This window comes from Dendrobates tinctorius, unplaced genomic scaffold, assembly GCF_039654945.1.
Source record: "Dendrobates tinctorius isolate UK_male_01 unplaced genomic scaffold, ASM3965494v1 ptg000020l, whole genome shotgun sequence".
Taxonomy (NCBI): domain Eukaryota; kingdom Metazoa; phylum Chordata; class Amphibia; order Anura; family Dendrobatidae; genus Dendrobates; species Dendrobates tinctorius.
Window position 1 is genome coordinate 20,026,199 of NW_027361688.1, and position 19,577 is coordinate 20,045,775.

At 45.5% G+C, this 19,577-nt stretch overlaps 1 protein-coding gene across 1 annotated transcript in view; it reads right to left on the reverse strand.

Annotated features, from left to right (window-relative positions):
• Positions 1-1,861: 1,861 nt before the first annotated feature.
• Positions 1,862-19,577, reverse strand: part of POLR3B (RNA polymerase III subunit B) — a 165,510-nt gene continuing 147,794 nt past the window's right edge. The window contains exons 24-28 of the mRNA XM_073567837.1: positions 19,125-19,228; positions 9,257-9,423; positions 8,771-8,884; positions 4,686-4,859; positions 1,862-2,302 (exon numbers count right to left, since the gene is read on the reverse strand). Of these exons, the coding sequence (XP_073423938.1) occupies positions 2,173-2,302; positions 4,686-4,859; positions 8,771-8,884; positions 9,257-9,423; positions 19,125-19,228 (689 nt within the window). The 3' untranslated portion in view covers positions 1,862-2,172. The remainder of the gene's footprint in view (positions 2,303-4,685; positions 4,860-8,770; positions 8,885-9,256; positions 9,424-19,124; positions 19,229-19,577) is intronic.

Here is a 19,577-nt window from a genome sequence, read left to right on the forward strand (position 1 = left end):
TAATGGAGTCTCTGGGCAATTGGGAGCCAGTGAAGGGATTGACAGAGGGGAGAAGCTGGGGAATAGCGGGGGGACAGGTGGATTAGTCGGGCAGCAGAGTTTAGAATAGATTGGAGGGGTGCGAGAGTGTTTGAGGGGAGGCCGCAGAGCATGAGGTTGCAGTAGTCAAGGCGAGAGATGATGAGGGCATGGACTAGGGTTTTTGCAGATTCTTGGGTGAGGAATGAACGGATGCGTGAAATATTTTTGAGTTGAAGTCGGCAGGAAGTGGAAAGGGTTTGGATATGTGGTTTGAAGGAGAGATCAGCATCAAGGATTACTCCGAGGCAGCGAGCTTGTGGGACTGGGGAGAGTGGGCAGTCATTTACTGTAATTGATAGGTTCGTAGGGGGGGTCACGTGAGATGGGGGAAAGATGATGAATTCTGTTTTGTCCATGTTGAGTTTCAGATATCTAGTGGAGAAGAAGGATGAAATAGTGGACAGACATTGAGGGATTCTGGTTAGTAGGGAGGTGATATCTGGTCCAGAGATGTAGATCTGTGTGTCATCAGCATAAAGATGATACTGAAAGCCATGAGATTCTATGAGCTGTCCCAGGCCAAAGGTGTAAATAGAGAACAGCAGGGGCCCTAGGACTGAACCTTGTGGGACTCCGACAGATAGGGGGCGAGGTGAGGAGGTGGTGTGTGAGTGGGAGACGCTGAATGTCCGGTCTGTTAGGTATGATGAGATCCAGCAGAGGGCCAAGTCTGTGATGCCGAGGGATGAGAGGGTCTGTAATAATAGGGAATGGTCCACTGTGTCAAAGGCAGCCGACAGGTCCAGGAGGAGGAGGACAGAGTAGTGTCGCTTGCTCTTGGCAGTTAAGAGGTCATTGGTGACCTTAGTAAGGGCAGTTTCAGTGGAGTGGTGTGACCGGAAGCCAGATTGTAAGCGGTCGAAGAGGGAGCAAGAAGAGAGATGGGAGGACAGTTCAAGGTAGACGTGTTGTTCCAGTAGCTTGGAGGCGTATGGGAGAAGTGATATAGGGCGATAGCTAGATACAGAGGATGGGTCAAGAGAGGGCTTTTTGAGGATAGGTGTGATGGAGGCATGTTTAAAGCTTGAGGGGAAAACACCAGTTGTTAGTGATAGGTTGAAGAGATGGGTTAGGGTTGGGATGAAGACTGTGGTGAGGTTTGGGATGAAGTGGGATGGGATCGGGTCGAGTGCACAGGTGGTGAGATGTGATCTTGAGAGTAGAGTGGAGAGTCGATCTTCTGTAATGGTGGAGAAGTTGGTTTTGAAGGTGGAGGGCTGGGAAGTCGGGAGGAAGGGCTCTGGGGGTTGTTGACCAAAACTGTCCCTGATGTTATCAATTTTCTGCTATATATATCATGATATATCATGATATATATCATGGTTAGGTCGCTTACCCCATGTCCAGAGCATTGCGGTAGCTTAGGTATCTGAAAGTTACTGCAATGCCCTGCACGTGGTGTAAACAACATAGCGAATCAGAAGAACTAGATTACATTTCTAACTGGGGGGTATTGGCTAATATTATTATACCTACTACATATTGGGATTGGATCTTGGAGCTGAATAATGACCCTGAATAATGTACAAATCAGGTTTCCACCATGTCATCCATGCATACACCGCACTGTATCATAGCAAAAACACATAGGCCTCAAAACAGGCCTGGTTGCCCAAAACAACCAATCACAGATCAGCTTTCATTTCACCAATAGCTCTGGAAAAATTAAAGCTGTGCTGTGATTGGTTGCTATGGACAACAAGGCCTGTGCTCTGGTTTTGAGAAATGAAGCCTAGCTAGATTATTACTAGGAAAAATTAATAACGAGCCAAGACGCGAGATATTTTTATTTTTTATTGAAGTTTGGCAGCGACTACGATCATAAATAATCTATGATCAGAAATAATCAAAATAAGTTTCTCGCATCAATGTTCTCTGAACATTTATAATGTCACATATAATACACAGCTTTATGAGATAGACTCCTCATAGATACTGAAATCCAAATATCCGTCCGCCTGTACCTGTGGCACAAAGCCAGGCCCTACATAAATAAACCAGTGTCTGCCGCACACCGGCTCAGCCCTAACCCTCACTTCTCACAGTTTTATACATTTTTAACAAGAAAGCCTGCGGTCTGCAGGATAGCGGTCACTCGTTGTATCTCGCCAGCTTAAGCCTGGGTATGATATTCATCGACTGTAGTTCTTGGAACAGGAGTTTGCAGGCGTAGGGGATCCTTAGAGAAGATACGTGGCAGGAGGACTTACAGTAATGGCACCTGATGAGATATATACACAGTGGTCAGGAAATACGTCACAAAAATTAGTGATGGTGAGGATTGTGTGACTGAGGAGAGAGTGTGATGGTGAGAATGATGGCGGCGTCGGGTAGCAGTAATTGGCATGTCTCGCTTGTGTTGACAGCACACATGCATGGCCTCCTCACTTTTTTTTTCTTACTTTTGACTCTGCAAAAACTCTTACTGTTTCTCTTATTCATTCTCGTCTTGACTATTGTAACTCTCTTCTAATCGGTCTCCCTCTTACCAAACTCTCCCCTCTCCAATCTGTCTTGAATGCTGCAGCCAGGACCATATTCCTCACCAATCGTTACACCGATGCCTCTACCTTGTGCCAGTCATTACACTGGCTACCCATCCACTCCAGAATTCAGTATAAACTTATTACCCTCACCCACAAAGCCCTCCATAGCTCAGCACCACCCTACATCTCCTCCCTTGTTTCAGTATACCACCCTACCCGCGCCCTCAGTTCTGTTGATGACCTGAGGTTAGCATCCTCAATAATCAGAACCTCCCACTCCCATCTCCAAGACTTTACACGTGCTGCGCCAATTCTTTGGAATGCACTTCCCAGGTCAATACGATTAGTCCCCAATCCCCACAATTTTAAGCGTGCCCTGAAAACGCATTTATTCAGACTGGCCTATCGCCTCAACACATTAACCTAATCTATCCCTGTGTGGCACAGCCAAAAGTTTTACCATAACCAGGTTCCCCGCATCATGTTCCCACATGCTTTATGCATCCATTAGCCCTCTGTGTCTGTACTGTTACACACTTAACATTATGGCTGGTCCATACAATCAGGGCAACTGTTACCACCCACCTTTCGTGTCTACCTCTTTCCTCATAGACTGTAAGCTTGCGAGCAGGGCCCTCATTCCTCTTGGTATTTGTTATAATCTACTGTATGTGATTATTGTTATGCTGTAATGTCTATTGTCTGTACAAATCCCCTCTGAAATGTAAAGTGCTGCGGAATATGTCGGCGCTATAAAAATAAAATTTATTATTATTATTCTCTCTAACTAACCTCTATATCATCACCCAGAATGGCCTCACAGACTGCCGACACCAGACTCTCTCTCACGGACGTCACCATAATTATTAGTTTGGTGGTAATAGTGAGGATTTTAGATGACATGGGTGATTTATACACATTTGGCCGACAGCTCTCTCCCCATACACAGGAATGCTAAGCTGGCCAAGCGCTCCTGTGCTCTCCATGCAAGAGTCGCTGCCAGACATCTCAGGTGGGCACTTCTCTCTTCGATTAAAAAAAAGGAGTGGCAGTAAGGAACTGGACAGGCCAGATCCTTCTGTCCCCCAACATCACCCATGTGTATAGAGCACTTTAGTGATCACTGCTGTTCTGATTATTACAATGGCCATAGCGACCCTGGCGGCTGCGGCCATAGAATTATGATAGTAGTTATGGCTTTGGTAATAAAGAAAGCAGAAACATATATATACTCCATATTCACAAGTTCCAACTTAGCTAGAGACCACTTTCCTTAAAGGGGTTGGCCAATGAACAAAGCACATTTTAATCAATAATTCTCAGAATAATAATAAGTTCCACATTTGGATGTGTTTAAAAAAAATGTTCCTGTGCTGAGATAATCTTATAAATGTGCCCCTGCTGTGTACTGTGTAATGGCTGCGTCTGACCGTGCAGGAACATGGTCTGATCACACCACATCTAATGGGCAGGGGATTACACAAAAGAGAGTATACAGACATTACAGCACATATCACAAATAGTTCTTTTTTTGAAGTTAAACATTTTTTAAAAACAGGCAGGGAAATGCTGTATCTCACAAAAAGAATAAGCTGTGATCCTGAGCTGTCCTGTCTGTATACTCTCTTTCTTCCTCCCCTGCCCAGGAGCTGTGGTATAATCAGACCATGTTCCTGTATGGTCAGACACAGCCATTACACAGTACACAGCAGGGGCACGTTTATAAGATTATCTAAGCACAGGAACATTTTTTAAGCATATCCAATTGTGAAAATTATTATTATTCCAAGATCTATTGATTAAAATCAACTTAGTAAGTGAGGAAAACCCCTTTATGTTTGTAAAAAATTAGAAGGAAACACTTTTTATATGTGAACTGTACAGGAAACACTCTGTACCTTCTTTATCATCAGTAAGGATCGCTAGGCTTGAATCCTCCACAACCCTCAAACTTCTGACTAGAAGGAAGGGGATGGGTGGGGTAGAGAATAAGGCAGCTTTCATAGAAATGAAGGCAGCATGCATTAATGTGACCCAATGTAATTCCACAATACAATATATAGTCCAACGTGGTAAATACTTTCTTGCAGGACAATCTTTTAAAACACAGAGACTTACCAGCCGGAATAACCAAGTAATCCACACTGTCCGCAAACATCGACCTCAAAGGCATCGCTGGAAATCATCAGCCTCTCCAGTAGCAGCATGCTGGCCCCATAACCGATTAAGCAGTCACGCTCCATTTCTCCGAGACGCAATCCACCATCGCGGGATCGCCCTTCAGTAGGCTGCCTGGGGAAGACGGCAGACAAGAGAAAGACTGGAATCAGCGGTTCACTTAACAGAGACATTCGTATGCCAATTCTATATCTATGCAATTAATGTGCTGGCCAATTTACGCTATATCACTCACACTCGGACTAACTACCAACACTCACATTGATGTAGCATATACTGTCTGATATCACACTCGACATAACTTATCACATCACTGCCATCACTCACAATGATGAGACGTAGTCTGACAAACATCACATAACTCGCACCCACTCGTGTAACTCCTGCTGACACTGATGTCAGGCTCATGCCAATATATTGGAATAGCTATTTGCACTTAGGACCCCATAGACGCAAAAAAAGAACTACAGATGCACAGAATTTTGCAACAATATCATTTACTAACATAATTCACACTGTGACAAAACATACTTCTCGCACCAAACATGACTGAGTATAGTTCTTAATGGATGCTATGTGCACACAGCATCTCAATAAGTGCTCGTTAAAAATAATAAAAAAAATTACGAACATATGCACAGCCATGTCAACATAACTTGCTGTATATATATGCTTTTTTTAACCGCTTTAGTCTTCGAAAACCATGAAGCAATATATATATATACATATATATATATATACACATACATACATATACATACATACATATACACACACACACTGTATTTTTAGGATTTTAAGGCGCACTTTTTAGCAAGGAAAAAAAAATCTTGCTAAAAAGTGTGCATCCTATGATCGAGGAGAATATAAAACTAAGGCCACGTTCACACAAAGGTTTAGTATTCCACTCCAAAGTGTAAAAAACAGAACAAAAAAACACTAGGTACTTTTTACATTACCTTCATATTGATTTTACATAGGAACACATTATTACGCACATATTTTTTTCTCATTTCGTATGTAGATAAAATAAAGAGAGGTTTGTGTAAAAATGTAAAAAAAAAAAAACAATTTTCAGGCATTGCTTGGCAAGAAAAACAAAAACCTGTGATGGTATTTTGCTTTGGAAAACCTCCACTGCCATAGTTGACAGCAGAACACCGCACACAGGAGACATGGTCACAGCTTTCACTGACAGCGGCTCTGTCCGGAGGAGCCTTTTCTGCCCATGTCTGGAACAGATGCTGTCAGGTCACCTCTCCCGACACAGAGGACCGTGCACTCAAATCAAGGCTGAGGGATTGGATTTCAATTAACACCCCTGTCTAGTCGAATCTGGACAGGATCCCAAGATCAGCTATAGTAGTAATCCACTTACAAGATATGTAGCCTAATCATTGTACAATTAATAATCATGCCTTTTTTTTCTTTAATATACTCTGTGTAGTATTTTTCAGACTTTCCAAGATCTCCGCTTGCACATACAGTATATAAATACTATATATATTATATATATATATATATATATATATATATATATATATATATACATACATACATATACACACATACACACAGTACAGAGCAAAAGTTTGGACACACCTCAATCAAAGCGTTTTCTTTATTTTCATGACTATGAACATTGTAGATTCACTCTGAAGGCATCAAAACTATGAATTAACACATGTGGAATTATATAATTCACAAAAAAGTGTGAAACAACTGAAAATACTGTATGTCTTATATTCTAGGTTCTTCAAAGTAGCCACCTTTTGCTTTGATTTCTGCTTTGCACACTCTTGGCATTCTCTTGATAAGCTTCAAGAGGTAGTCACCGGAAATGGTTTTCACTTCACAGGTGTGCCCTGTCAGGTTTAATAAGTGGGATTTGTTGCCTTATAAATGAGGTTGGGACCATCAGTTGTGTTGTGCAGAAGTCTGGTGGATACACAGCTGATAGTCCTACTGAATAGACTGTTAGAATTTGTATTATGGCAAGAAAATAGCAGCTGAGTAAAGAAAAATGAGTGGCCATCATTACTTTAAGAAATGAAGGTCAGTCAGTCCAAAAAATAGGGAAAACTTTGAAAGTGTCCCCAAGTGCAGTGGTAAAAAACATCAAGCGCTACAAAGAAACTGGCTTACATGAGGACCGCCCCAGGAAAGGAAGACCAAGAGTCACCTCTGCTGCGGAGGATAAGTTCATCCGAGTCACCAGCCTCAGAAATCGCAGGTTAACAGCAGCTCAGATTAGAGACCAGGTCAATGCCACACAGAGTTCTAGCAGCAGACACATCTCTACAACAACTATTAAGAGGAGACTTTGTGCAGCAGGCCTTCATGGTAAAGGACAGGCAACAAGTAGAAGAGACTTGTTTGGGCTAAAGAACACAAGGAATGGACATTAGACCAGTGGAAATCTGTGCTTTGGTCTGATGAGTCCAAATTTGAGATCTTTGGTTCCAACCACCATGTCTTTGTGTGACACAGAAAAGGTGAACAGATGGACTCTACATGCCTGGTTCCCACCGTGAAGCATGGAGGAGGAGGTGTGATGGTGTGGGGGTGCTTTGCTGGTGACACTGTTGGGGATTTATTCAAAATTTAAGGCATACTGAACCAGCATGGCTACCACAGCATCTTGCAGCGGCATGCTATTCCATCCGGTTTGTGTTTAGTTGGACCATCTCATTTATTTTTCTACAGGACAATGACCCCAAACACACCTCCAGGCTGTGTAAGGGCTATTTGACCAAGAAGGAGAGAGATGGGGTGCTACGCCAGATGACCTGGCCTCCACAGTCACCAGACCTGAACCCAATCGAGATGGTTTGGGGTGAGCTGGACCGCAGAGTGACGGCAAAAGAGCCAACAAGTGCTAAGCATCTCTGGGAACTCCTTCAAGACTGTTGGAAGACCATTTCCAGTGACTACCTCTTGAAGCTCATCAAGAGAATGCCAAGAGTGTGCAAACCAGTAATCAAAGCAAAAGGTGGCTACTTTGAAGAACCTAGAATATAAGACATATTTTCAGTTGTTTCACACTTTTTTGTGAATTATATAATTCCACATGTGTTAATTCATAGTTTTGATGCCTTCAGAGTGAATCTACAATTTTCATAGTCATGAAAATAAAGAAAACTGAATGAGAAGGTGTGTCCAAACCTTGGTCTGTACCGTATGTCTGTAATCGATATTACATAGTGTATTACATATTTACAATTTATTACAGTCTTTTGTGTTCTAAAGTTGTATTCCAATAAATAGATATGTTCTATCGAAATATCTTGATTATTGGATCATAGAAATGATTAAATGTCTGATGTTCACATTGTACTACAATACATTTTTCACTTAAATATAAGCAATATATGTGGGAGTCGGAGTCGTGGAGTCGGAGTCAGTGTAAGGGAAATTGTGGAGTCGGAGTCGCAGGTTTGGCTTACCGACTGCACAGCTCTGGTAACTGGAGCATCTATGGGAGACCCAGTTACAGGGAAACACCCCCCACCTGAAGTTCCAAATGTCACTGATAGAGCTGATCTGGATCTGTAAGGACCCAAGCAGCTCTTTTACGTGTGTGTACACCTATCGATCATGTGATCACCAAGCCATAAAGTAAGAAGCGTTCACTGAGTGCTACGTAGCCTAATAGAAGACAGAAGTGGTAGTAAACCGCTTCAGTCTTCTCGCCGCTGCCGGGGTCCCCAGCTATGTCTAACCCAACCCAATATGGCACAGTCGTCCTCTCCCCATTGCAGTAAAGCACACCCAAAGTATGATGTTTCCCCCACCATGCTTCCCAGTTGTAATGGTGTTTTTTGGGTTGTAACCATCCTTCTTTCTCTACACCGCGAGTTGAGTAGGTACAAACCAACCTGTTCCTGCTAGATTGCAGGAGTTTTAACCCTGTGACCGAAATCTAATATATCATGGGTTTCAGCCCAGGGCCAAGCACTTGGTCAGTATGAGGTTACAGACGTGGCCGCTGGACTAGGGTCCTGTGAATCGTTCCGCTACCTTACCTTGTGAGAACAGCTCTGGGTCCTCTTGCTCGGGCATGCATCTTATCCAACACCATGTGCTTCAGCTTCTGGTAGTACACAGGGCCAAAATAAATATAAGCCTCCAAAGGTTCTCTAGAAATGGAGTAAAAATGAATACAGCAGAGTCTTCATTACAACAAACAACATTTTGAAGCCTCTTAAAAATATTGCTAAATTCCTCTGCTATTCCTCCTGGAATTGTATGGCAACTGGGTGTTACTATTCACCAATGTCAGACTGCGTAGACGAACAACCCTATTGACAATCAGGGCTGATCGGTTCCGAGTGTGTAAGGAATATTTGTGTCTAGCAGTCAAATTAATCATAAATTTACAGGAGGAACAACACAAATTATTTAATGCAACCAGAATCTATGAAGAAGAGAAGATTGGTATATCAGAATCTTGCATAGCTAAGCAAAACTTCATCAAGTGACTGGGATCTTTAAGAAAGCCAAGTTCTTACCCAGTTATCCCAGATGTTACATAATCCTTTCCCAAGTAATTATAACCGTATCGAATGAGGTCTTCACACACATCCTTTACTTTGCTGCCCCCAAAGGCTGTTCCATAGTGAAATCTTCCATCGAGGACCCCGGCCTTTCCAGCTAAGAGTTCAATCAATTTTCCGACCTGGGTAGAGACATGCAGAGACATGTTTTAGGGAATTATAGGTAATAAAAATGGCAAATCGGAATTAAAAACATCTTTCGGTTTCAGGTCTACAGCTCCTAGGCTGAGCTATGTGTATCCATGCTTACACCACGCTCCGTACCCTACAAAGTAGAATAGGATGACAAATGAAAAAAAACAACACAGACTTGCAGTGTCAGGCTACAGGCAGGGTTTGTTTGTAGTCTGTTGCCATGGATACACATAGAATTCTATATCAGAACTATAGACAAAACAATAGAAGATAGCTAACCAAGACCAATTACGAATTGTCTTCATTTATTATAAAAAACAGATATAACCTCTACGTATCCCTTAAAAAAAAAAAAGATGTATAAAGTCAGGGACAGTTGACAGATGCAGTTGTGCACCAATTATTTTTTTTTATTTTATTTTTTTTTTTAAATAATTTTATAGACGTCTTAAAATTTTAAGGGTTAAGATCACAGGTGTGTAATAATCGCACTAAATGACATTTATTCAGTTTGATGGTTATCTCCAAATAAGTGCGATCCAGAGACCACCGCAATCTGATACGCCGTGACAAATAACATTGCTCGGGATTACCGCTCATACTTCTTACAGGGACTTGATGTCGCTCCCTGATCACAAGGTCTCCAAAGTCAACGGCACTATCAGCCGGGGGGTTATTAATTTCACGTTAACAGGATTCTGCACTTTTACACAGGCTGCCCCCAATAAGCAGCCTCATGGGCTTCGAGACTACCCACCGCCTGTCAAGACTCCGTAGACCAAAAGTGTAGTGTGTCCCTAAAATTTGGGACCGTAAAAGGGGTTGTCCCATCTGTTCCATTTATGGTACGGACATGTCATAAATATCCGATGGCTGCTTGGCCCAATCTGATCTGTTTGCACAGTCAAAAAAGTTTTAAAAAAATAACGATAAAATGCAGTCACCAATCGGGGGAGCTTACTGAAGACACAACCACGAAACTCCATAGTAAATCGGTTTTCGTTTGACTCATTAGCTCCCCTGTGTGGTGGAAATATATAAAGAAAAAAAATGTCATCTGTGCTGTGTGTGAAGGGAGTCCGGTGTACTGACTCATTTCAAAAGCTAAGCCAGCCCCCCCTCTCTCACAGATGATGCATAGACAAAGAAGGGGGCTGGCTAAGCTATTGTACTAAGTAGTCAGCCAGCCATGACTAATGTATTTTCTGATGCTGGTGCATGAGCAGCTGAAAAAAGCACCAAGTTTATTAAGAGGAATCTGCCTATTAGTGTAGTTGGCACACAATACTCTACCCCAAGATAAAAATTGGCATGCCACCCTAGTTTTTCATATTAACTAGTTCAGGACCAGGCCATTTGCCCCCATTCCTGACCTAGCCCATTTTTTTTTTTAAATTTTATCAAATGTGCTTTAAAAAAATATATATATATATATTTCGGATGTTCAATTTTTTTTCCCTACAGTATAGGGCTTAATTTTTTTTGTTTTTATATATTTTTTTCATGATAAAGGGAAAATCCAAAGAAAAATAGGAAACTATTTTTTTTTTTTTAAAAAGCCCACAAAAAAGCCTACAAAAACAATAAAAAATTTTAATTGGTAAAATTCTCACCAGATGTCGGTAACAACCCATCCAATCCACACAGGCAAGGAAATAAAACCAAAGATGCTCCTATATTATGTGTAACAATGGGAAATCACACTGGGGAAAAAGTATTCAACGAGCTTACTGAAATATAATTAATACTTCGTACAAAAGCCTTTGCTGGTGATGACCGGTTTAACATACCTCCTGTATGGAGAAACTAGTCACAGGCATTGCTCAGGTGTGATTTTGACCCATTCTTCCACAAAAACACTCTTCAAATCCTGAAGCATCCGTGGGCTCCTTCTAAGACCTCTGAACTGTAGTTCATTATCTTGCTGAAATATCCACACGTTTCATCTTCATCATCCCGGCAGATGGCAGCAGCAATGATATGAAATTTGCCAGTGCCGTATGCTGAAAAAGTGTCCCACACCATGATGCTCCCACCTTCAGACATCACTGTTGTCTTTTGGCCTTCAAACATGATGTATATTATGGCATCCAAAAGAGTTACATTTTGGTCTCATCCGACCAGACTATATTATCCCAGTATTTTAAAGTCTTGCTTGTCTAAATTGTGTGGAGCACACTTTAACCTCTTCACCCACCAAGCCTGTTTTCACCTCCATGACCAGGCCTAATTTTACAATTCTGACCAGCATCACTTTATAGACAAATAGTTCTGGAAAATGGACTCCAAAATTTGTTGCAATTTCTCCTGAGCACCCATATGTGGGAGAAAACTATTGTGCAGATTTTCCTAGAATAGTTTGCAGTCTCCATATACAAAGCCCCTAGGTGCTAGAAGAGCTGAACACCCTCCTCATGTGACCCCATTTTGGAAATTATAACCCATTGGGAATTTATCTACAAGTGTAGTGAGGATTTTGATTCCATGGGTGTTTTCCAGAAACAAGCAGCAGTGGATGTTGCTGAGTGAAAATTACAAATCTGCCATTGTAGTGACCAGTACATTGTAATGCCCAGTACATTATGGCTAGCTCATGCTTCTGGAAACATGCACCTGTAAATCAGGTGGACTCTCATCGCTACAGAAATGCCAAACATTTGGACGTTAAATGTGGTTTAGGCACAAAGTAGTTCAGGAGGGGGGGCATTTGGATTTGGGAGTGGAGAATTCGCTGGATTTCCTTTGGGGCACAAGGAGCCATAGTGCTTTTCCAGAGCCTTTGTACTACCAGCAATGCGAAAAGCCTCATATTTCCATTAACACATGATGGTCCTGAGTGGGGACTTGCTTTTTTTGTCGTGGACTGAATTGAAGCTTTTATTGGGAACATTTTATATAACGTTTCGGATCACATTTATCCTGCGCTCTACGCTGAGCACTTACATTGGGGTTTCCATCTAAATCTCTGAGTGACGTGATTCCGATGAAACCCCCAAGGAATCCATTCACTATAATGAGGCAGTAGAGTTACTCTGGACTACGTCTGGCCTCTGTTCAGCGGTGTCCTTCTTTACAGAGGTGCACAATACTGATGCCGACTGCACTTTTATGCATGCCTAAATAAACAGCTATCGCAGGATCATCGGTCAACCACAGCGCCTCCATCTGCCTCATTATAGGGAATCTTCCACCGGGTACTCTGTCTCAAGAACGTATTTCAGAGTTTTACACGGAAACTTCAATGTAAGCGCTCCACCTAGAGCGCAAGATAAATGTGCGCCAAGCCATACTGCGATCTTTGGGAGGCAGAATGAAAAAAATCAACAGGTGAAGAATAGGCTTCATTTATTTTTTACGCCGTTCCTCATACAATATAAGTGATTAGACGATTAATTTTCAGGTCAGTGAGATTACAGCGATACCAGATTTATATCGATTTTTCGGTTTGGCTGCTGTCACACACTAAAAGATGCTTTTTTTTGCAAAAAAGTGTTTGCATCGCTATATTTTGAGAACTATCGTTTTTTCATATTTCTGCTGACGGTCATGTGAGGGCTTGTTTTTTGAGGGACAAGTTGATGATTTTATTGAAGCCATTTTCGGGCACATAACTTTTTGTTCATCACTGTCTATTCTATTTTTCGGAAGCAGAATAAACAAAAAGGAGATTTTTGGGTACTCACCGTAAAATCTCTTTCTCTTAGCCTCTAATTGGGGGACACAGAACCATGGGTGTTATGCTGCTGTCCACTAGGAGGCGACACTATGCATAATCTGAAAAAGATTAACTTTGGCTCCTCCTCTGCAGTATACACCCCTGGACGGCGTCAGCCTTCTCCAGTTTTGTGCCAAAGCATAAGGAGGAACGTAACCAAATAACATAACCATGCCTGTAAGAAGGCTACTATGTACGAGCTCAAAGAACAATATGAGAACTCAACCGTAAACAACGGCCCATAAGGGCAACAGGGTGGGAGCTGTGTCCCCCAATTAGAGGCTAAGAGAAAGAGATTTTACGGTGAGTACACAAAAATTGGGGGACACAGAACCATGGGACGTCCCAAAGCAGTCCCTGGGTGGGAAGCAATGGACGAATATTGTGCTAGCAGGTCCCTAAGTTAGGGGCATTGCCGCCTGCAGAACCAGTCTACCCAGGCTCGCATCCGCTGAGGACTGGGTATGAACACTGTAGTGTTTCGTAAATGTGTGTAGGCTAGTCCAAGTGGCCGCCTTACACACTTGTTGTGCCGAAGCCTGATGCAGAATGGCCCAGGAGGCCCCTACTGCCCGTGTAGAGTGTGCCGTGATACCGGCCGGAAGAGGGGAACTGTTACGTCGGTAGGCCTCATGTATGGTGGACTTGATCCACCTGGCAAGGGTAGCCTTGGAAGCCAGCAGCCCCTTGCGACTACCTTCCGGAAGAATGAAGAGGGAATCAGACTTCCGGAAAGGTGCAGTCCTGGACACGTAAATCCGCAATGCTCTGACGAGGTCAAGCGTATGCAGAGCCTTCTCCACTCTATGAACCGGAACCGGGCAAAGGGATGGCAGTGAAATCTCCTCATTGAGGTGAAAGTTGGACACAACCTTCGGAAGGAAGGAAGGTACCGTGCGGAGAACCACCTTGTCCTGGTGAAAGGCTAGGAAAGGCCGTCTGCAGGAAAGTGCTGACAATTCCGACACTCTGCGTAACGAGGTGATCGCCACTAGAAAAACCACTTTCTGAGACAGAATGGAGAGTGGAACTCCTCTAAGAGGTTCGAAGGGTGGAGCTTGCAATGCTGTCAGAACCAGATTGAGGTCCCACGTATCCAGCGGACGTTTGTAGGGAGGAACCAATGGGGAAACTCCCTGGATGAAAGTCCTTACTTGCGGTTTAATAGCAATGCGCTTTTGAAAAAGGACTTAAAGCGCCGACACCTGACTCTTAAGCGAACTTAAGGATAGCTTGGCGTCTAGGCCCGATTGAAGAAAACCTAGTACCTTCGGGAGGGAATAAGGGAGTGGGACTTAACCTGCCTGGGTTAGAATCCAGGTTTCAAGGGCCATGCCGTCAAATTGAGAGCCCCTGATTTCTGGTGGAAGAACGGACCTTGAGACAGAAGGTCGTGACGGTCGGGTAGACGCCAGGGGGCGTCTGCTGTAAGTTGGACGATGTCGGCGTACCATGTACGTCTGGGCCAGTCTGGCGCTATGAGGATGGTCGGAACTCCCTCTTGCTTGATCTTCCTCACGACCCTGGAGATTAGGGGGAGGGGTGGAAAAATGTACAGGAGTCGGAACTGGGACCAGTCCTGGACCAGGGCATCCGCTCCGAGCGACCGCGGGTCGTGTGTCCTGGCCATGAAATTGGGGACCTTGGTATTGAGATGGGATGCCATTAGGCCCACCTCCGGGGTTCCCCAGCGTTGACAGATCTGGTAAAAAATCTTGGGATGGAGAGACCATTCCCCAGAGTCCATTCCTTGCCTGCTGAGGAAGTCGGCTTCCCAGTTTTCTACACCCGGAATGTGGACCGCAGAAAGTACCGACCTCGTATCTTCTGCCCAGCGGAGGATATGAGCCACTTCTCTCATCGCCTGGGCGCTGCGGGTCCCACCTTGGTGGTTCACGTATGCCACAGCCGTGGCATTGTCCGACTGTATCCGTATGTGCGAAGCTGCAAGCAAGTGATGAAAGGCTCTCAGTGCCAAGAGGATGGCCCTGATTTGCAGAACATTGATGGGCAACGTCACTTCCCTCGGTGACCACTTGCCCTGTGATATAGGTGCACCGCCCCCCAGCCTGTCAGGCTTGCATCGGTAGTCAGGATCTTCCATTGTCCTGAGAGGAAGGGCTTCCCTCGTGTAAGCGAGGTTGGTTTGAGCCACCAATGCAGGGACCTCCTGGTTGATGACGTCAACCTGAACTCCCTGTCGAGGGAGAAGGGGTTCCTGTCCCAAGATCTGAGTATGGCTAGTTGAAGGACCCTGAGGTGAAACTGGGCAAATGGCACTGCCTCTATTGCTGCTGCCATCCGGCCGAGGACTCTCGTGGCAAACCGGAGAGATCGAGGAGGACTGCGAAGGAGTGTGCGAACTCCCAGACGGATGGCCAGTGTCTTGTCCTTGGGAAGGAGCACCAGGCCCCTGGAGGTGTCAAATACCATTCCCAGGAATGTTAGAGTCCGAGTTGGGATAGTCGACGATTTCTGTAGGTTGACTAGCCATCCCAGGCGACTCAGAGTGTCTAGTGTGATTGAGACACTGACCTCGCAGTCTTTGAAAGTGGGAGACTTGATGAGGAGGTCGTCCAGGTACGGGACGACTAGAATGCCTCTTGAGTGCAGAACGTCCATGGTGGCCGCCATGACTTTGGTGAACGTTCTTGGAGCCGTGGCGAGTCCGAACGGAAGGGCGACAAACTGGTAGTGGTTTTGGTTGACCGCGAACCTGAAAAACCTTTGGTGGGCGGGAGCAATTGGTATGTGGAGATACGCATCCTGTATGTCTATGGAGGCGAGATATTCTCCCTGCTCCATGGATGCAATGATGGACCGGAGGGACTCCATGCGGAAATGACGGACCCGTACGTAATTGTTGAGCTGTTTTAGGTCCAGTATGGGTCGGACGCTGCCTCCTTTCTTGGGGACTACGAACAAATTTGGGTAGAACCCTCGGAATCTCTCGTTCGCGGGAACCGGCACCACAACTCCTGATTGAAGGAGAGAGGAAACCGCTTGGTGGAAAGCACGAGCCTTGTCTGGTGGTGTTGGAGGAATAGAAAGGAAGAACCGGTTCGGTGGAACGGAAGTGAACTCTATCTTGTATCCGGAAGACACTATTTCCCTGACCCTCCTGTCTTCTGTAATAGGCAGCCAGACTTGCTGAAAGAGTAAAAGTCGGCCGCCTACTGGTGGGGTGTCTTCCGGAGTTCGCGAGTCATGATGAAGCGAAGTTCTGAGGTTTTCCTCCCTTGGGTTTCGCTTGGCCTGCTTTCGACTGCCAAGACCTGTCCGGTCGCTGCTGCGTCCGTGGGTTGTCCCTGCGTGGAGAACGGTTACGGTTTTGCACTGGGCGCGAAACGGACCAGCCCGAGGAATTCCGAAAGGATCGGAATCGCGTCTGGTTTCTTCGTTTAAACGTGCGTTTCGGTTTTAGTTGAGGGAGAGAGGTACTCTTACCCCCAGTGGCATCGGCTATCATGGTGTCCAAGTTTTCGCCGAAAAGTCTTCCAGTAAAATACGGAAGTCGCGTGAGGGACTTCGTTGAGGCCGCATCCGCTTTCCATTCTCGCAGCCAGAGGATGCGTCGGATCGTGATGGCGTTTGATGCTATTCCCGCTACACCTCTTGCGGAATCCAGGGCTGCATGAATCATGTAGTCTGCTAACACTGCTATCTGGACCGCTTGGTCCGAGAGCTCAGGATTTGAAGATTGAAGACCCTCCTGTAGTTTTTTGGCCCAAGCCAGGATGGCCTTGGCTGCCCAAACTGAAGTAAACGCAGGGCCCAGAGAGGCACCTGCCGCTTCGAAAATAGAACGAGCCATGCGTTCTACTTGCCGGTCTGCTGCGTCCCTGAGGGTTGAGCTATCTGGCAGAGAGAGTAAAGTCTGAGCTGCTAGCCTAGAAACCGGAGGGTCCACTTCAGGTGGATCTGTCCATTGTTTGGTGTCTTTCTGTGGGAAGGGGTACTTCGCTTCCAAATATTTGCGATTAGCGAATTTTTTCTCAGGCTGCGCAAACTGTTTGGTAAGTATTTTCTCAAACTCATGGTGATTAGGGAAGACCTTAGGTGGTTTCTGAACACTTTCGAAGCAAATCCTATGTTCTGGGACTTCCGGGGCCGACTCTGGAATTTTTAGCACCCGATGAATGGCAGAAATTATGTCCTCAACTAGCGCTGTATTGCTAGGGGGAGAAGGTACCACGGACCTGTGATCCCTGGAGGGCGACCTGGGGCGGGGGCCTTCTGTGGTGGGGGATCCCTGTGGTAAATTGCACTGTCTGTCTGTGGCAGGGGACTGCCCAGGAGACCTGGAATGACGCTGTCTCTCCCTGGAGGGGGACGACCTTGTGCTATAGTGCGACTCAGGTGATCGAGACCTGTGGGTCCGCTTACGTCTGTGAGAGTCGGAAGCAGCATGTTCCTGAGACAAGCTGTCCGTTTGCTGTGTACCGTCCATAGCCGGGGCCCGACTCTGCAGAGCTTGCAGCAATGTGGCAGTTAGGTTGTCTATGGACTGTGTCATAGACTGAGACATCTGAGTTGCCCATTCCGGCGTGGCCTGTGACACTGAAGTGTCAGTAGGGACTCCCTGGGGTTCTGACCCAGAGTTCTGGATGCAGTCCCGGCAGTGCGGATACGTGCTGCCACTAGGGAGCGTGGCTTTGCAGGCTGTGCAGAATGCATAGAAACATTCCTGCCTGGTTCTCTTCCTTGAGCCCGGCATAGTGCACAGAGGCTGGCTATAAGGGATCGTACAGGGGTGGCTACGCAGAGGGAACCCACAGAGAGCCTTATAGGAAGTATAGATTCACAGCTGAGTAATGAGAACCCAGCTGTGAGCTTACCCCACCGGTGTGCCCCTAGGTCCAGCGCCGACAGATCCCAGTTCTGTGCCCCCCGGAGACCGCTGTGATGCTCCTCTCCTGGATCTCATCCAGAAAAAATGGCCACCGGGACTCTGAGGAGAGGGAGGAGGGGGCGGAGAGCTGAAAAGGGTGCGCTGGGCTGTGTAAAAACGCGCCCTTTCTGCCTCAATCCGCCCCTTCTATGACACTCCAGCGTGTCATTTTGGTCATCCGGGGGGCGGAGAAAAGGCGGCGGCTTCGGCTAGGCCGAAGCCGCGGTCTAAATTAGAGGCCTGATGCCCAGGAGGGCTCCAGAGCGGCACGGTAGTCCGGGGGGGCGGATTTGTACCAGACCCCCCCAGAATGGTCGACTGGATAGCGGTGGGGGTAGCAGGGGTAGCGGTTCCTGTATGGGGGGCCCCTGAAGCGCTATGGAGCCGCTGCTGTTGCAGAGACAGGGACGCAGAAAAGCCCTGTCTCTGCTGTGCTATCCAGTCAGCACCCTCCCCCGGCCCCAACAGGATCCCTCAGCCGGCCTGGGGTCCCTGGAAGCTGCGGAATGCTGCCTGTTCTCCGACCCTACCTGAGGCGTCTCAACCTAATGCCCCCTGCGGGGGATTAGGGAGGGTGCGTCTGTCACCGTCAGGGGGTCTTCATCCTTGCCTCAACCTCAACCCAGTCCCCAAAGGGGTTGGGGAAGGAGGGGGGTCTCGACCTCAAACCAGGACCCGAGGGACTGGGGAGGGAGCGACATGGGGAATAGCCACCTCGACCTCAACCGGGTACGCCTAATGGGGGACCGAGGAGGGAGCCATGCCGGGAGTCTCGCTGGAGACCCACTTTTCTTCATCTGTATTTCCGGATGAAAAAAGGAAAAAAAAAAAAAGGTGTGACTCCTTGCGACACTAAGCAAAAACTTTTAGAATGTCAGTGCAGAGTAAAGTATGGGCCATCAGGACATTTCTAGTATATGGGCAGTCCACAAGTAGTTCATAAAAAAAAAAAAAAAATCATACTTACCTGAAGAAACAGGACATCATACAGAAGTACAATAATTTCAACAAATTTTCTGTACCATTATATAAAACTCCACGGGAGAAAAATCCATAAGAAATATCAATATGGTAACACTTACCGTCATACGAGATGGGAAGCCATGAGGATTCATGATAATATCGGGGCAGATCCCCGTTTCGCAAAATGGCATATCCTCCTGCTGAACTATTAAACCACATACACCTGTAGAAAAAAAAAATATGAAAAGTGAATATTTGGAATGTGCTTAATATTTTCAACTTTTTAAAGGGTTACCTCATGTTGTTCAATGCGTAAAATTGCAAAGCATGTCTGAAAATAAACAACTTTTACCACTTATTAAAATTCATAATCGTTCTCAAGAGCGGAGAAGGATATCAAATTTATAGTTTACCTGTCCTTGTCTACCGGCCACATCAGCATAAAATCCCATTGCTGCCATAAGTGGTTGTCTCACCCAAAAATGCTGTTCAAAACTCAAAAAAGTGTGTGAAAAAAGTGTACCTGCACAATACATCAATTAAAAAATGGTGTACTGTTTTGAAAATGCATT